At 40.6% G+C, this 1026-nt stretch overlaps 1 protein-coding gene across 1 annotated transcript in view; it reads left to right on the top strand.

Moving 5' to 3' along the window:
• The window catches only part of LOC117956049 (arf-GAP with Rho-GAP domain, ANK repeat and PH domain-containing protein 1), a 31475-nt gene that overhangs the window by 445 nt on the left and 30004 nt on the right, over nucleotides 1–1026 (top strand). The window contains exon 2 of the mRNA XM_034890891.1: nucleotides 294–346. Within this exon, the coding sequence (XP_034746782.1) occupies nucleotides 294–346 (53 nt within the window). The remainder of the gene's footprint in view (nucleotides 1–293; nucleotides 347–1026) is intronic.

The following is a 1026-nucleotide window of genomic DNA, read 5'->3' as shown; positions in this document are numbered from 1 at the left end:
CACACACACACACACACACACACACACACACACACACACACACACACACACACAGTCTCAGACACACACAGTTTTTCACAATAAAAGAAATCGAACAACAGAAAATGTGTAAAAAGAACTGAATGAATGTAAAGTGGCGTTTCATTATTTTTTTTAAAGTAACGTGAGGTTGCCATAGTACCCAAATAAGTGACTTGAAATCAAAAAAATCAAACAATAAGCATATAATAATATAAGCAACCATTATATAAATAACATTGAAGTGTAATGATCATTTTTCATCTTTGTTTCAGAGATGTTATTTGTGACAATCTACAACCACCTAACGGAGAACACCTGAGCACAGGTACACACACACACACACACAGACACACACACACACACACCCGTGCACGCACACATACATAGAGAGGCTTAACGCTGTTATTAGAGATGCTTAGCCTCTATACACACTAAAAGTAGTAATTATTTACATGGAGTCTGGTGGACATATGCTGCTCTATACACACTAAAAGTAGTGATTATTTACATGGAGTCTGGTGGAGATATGCTGCTCATACACACTAAAAGTAGTGATTATCTACATGGAGTCTGGTGGAGATATGCTGCTCTACACACGCTAAAAGTAGTGATTATTTACATGGAGTCTGGTGGGTTTGGTGATGTTAATTTCGGGTTGTTTCATGTTAAACTAATTCAGTGCTGTGATTGAAGCAGCTTTTCTAAGGGGAACTGATCTCCTGCGTGCCTAAAAGTCAGATTCCTGACTCTGCTGACGTGCTGCGGTGTCTCTCGTCCAAACAGAGGAGCCAGTTGGCTGCTGTCTTTGAAGCTGCAGACTCATTGTTGTCTAACCAGTTTGTCATGTCTCCGCTGACAATAGAAACTCACAACGTGTTCTAGTGACTCACCGGAAGATTCTATCAGTCGAGTTACAACAAGTTCACCGAAGCTCCTGTCTCTCACTCAGACACTCACCCCTCCATTATAACAGACACTCACCCCTCCATTATAACAGACACTCAC

This window comes from Etheostoma cragini, chromosome 13 (genome assembly GCF_013103735.1).
Source record: "Etheostoma cragini isolate CJK2018 chromosome 13, CSU_Ecrag_1.0, whole genome shotgun sequence".
NCBI lineage: Eukaryota > Metazoa > Chordata > Actinopteri > Perciformes > Percidae > Etheostoma > Etheostoma cragini.
Note: the sequence above shows the minus strand (reverse complement) of the source record. Positions and strands in the feature narration are given on the sequence as shown.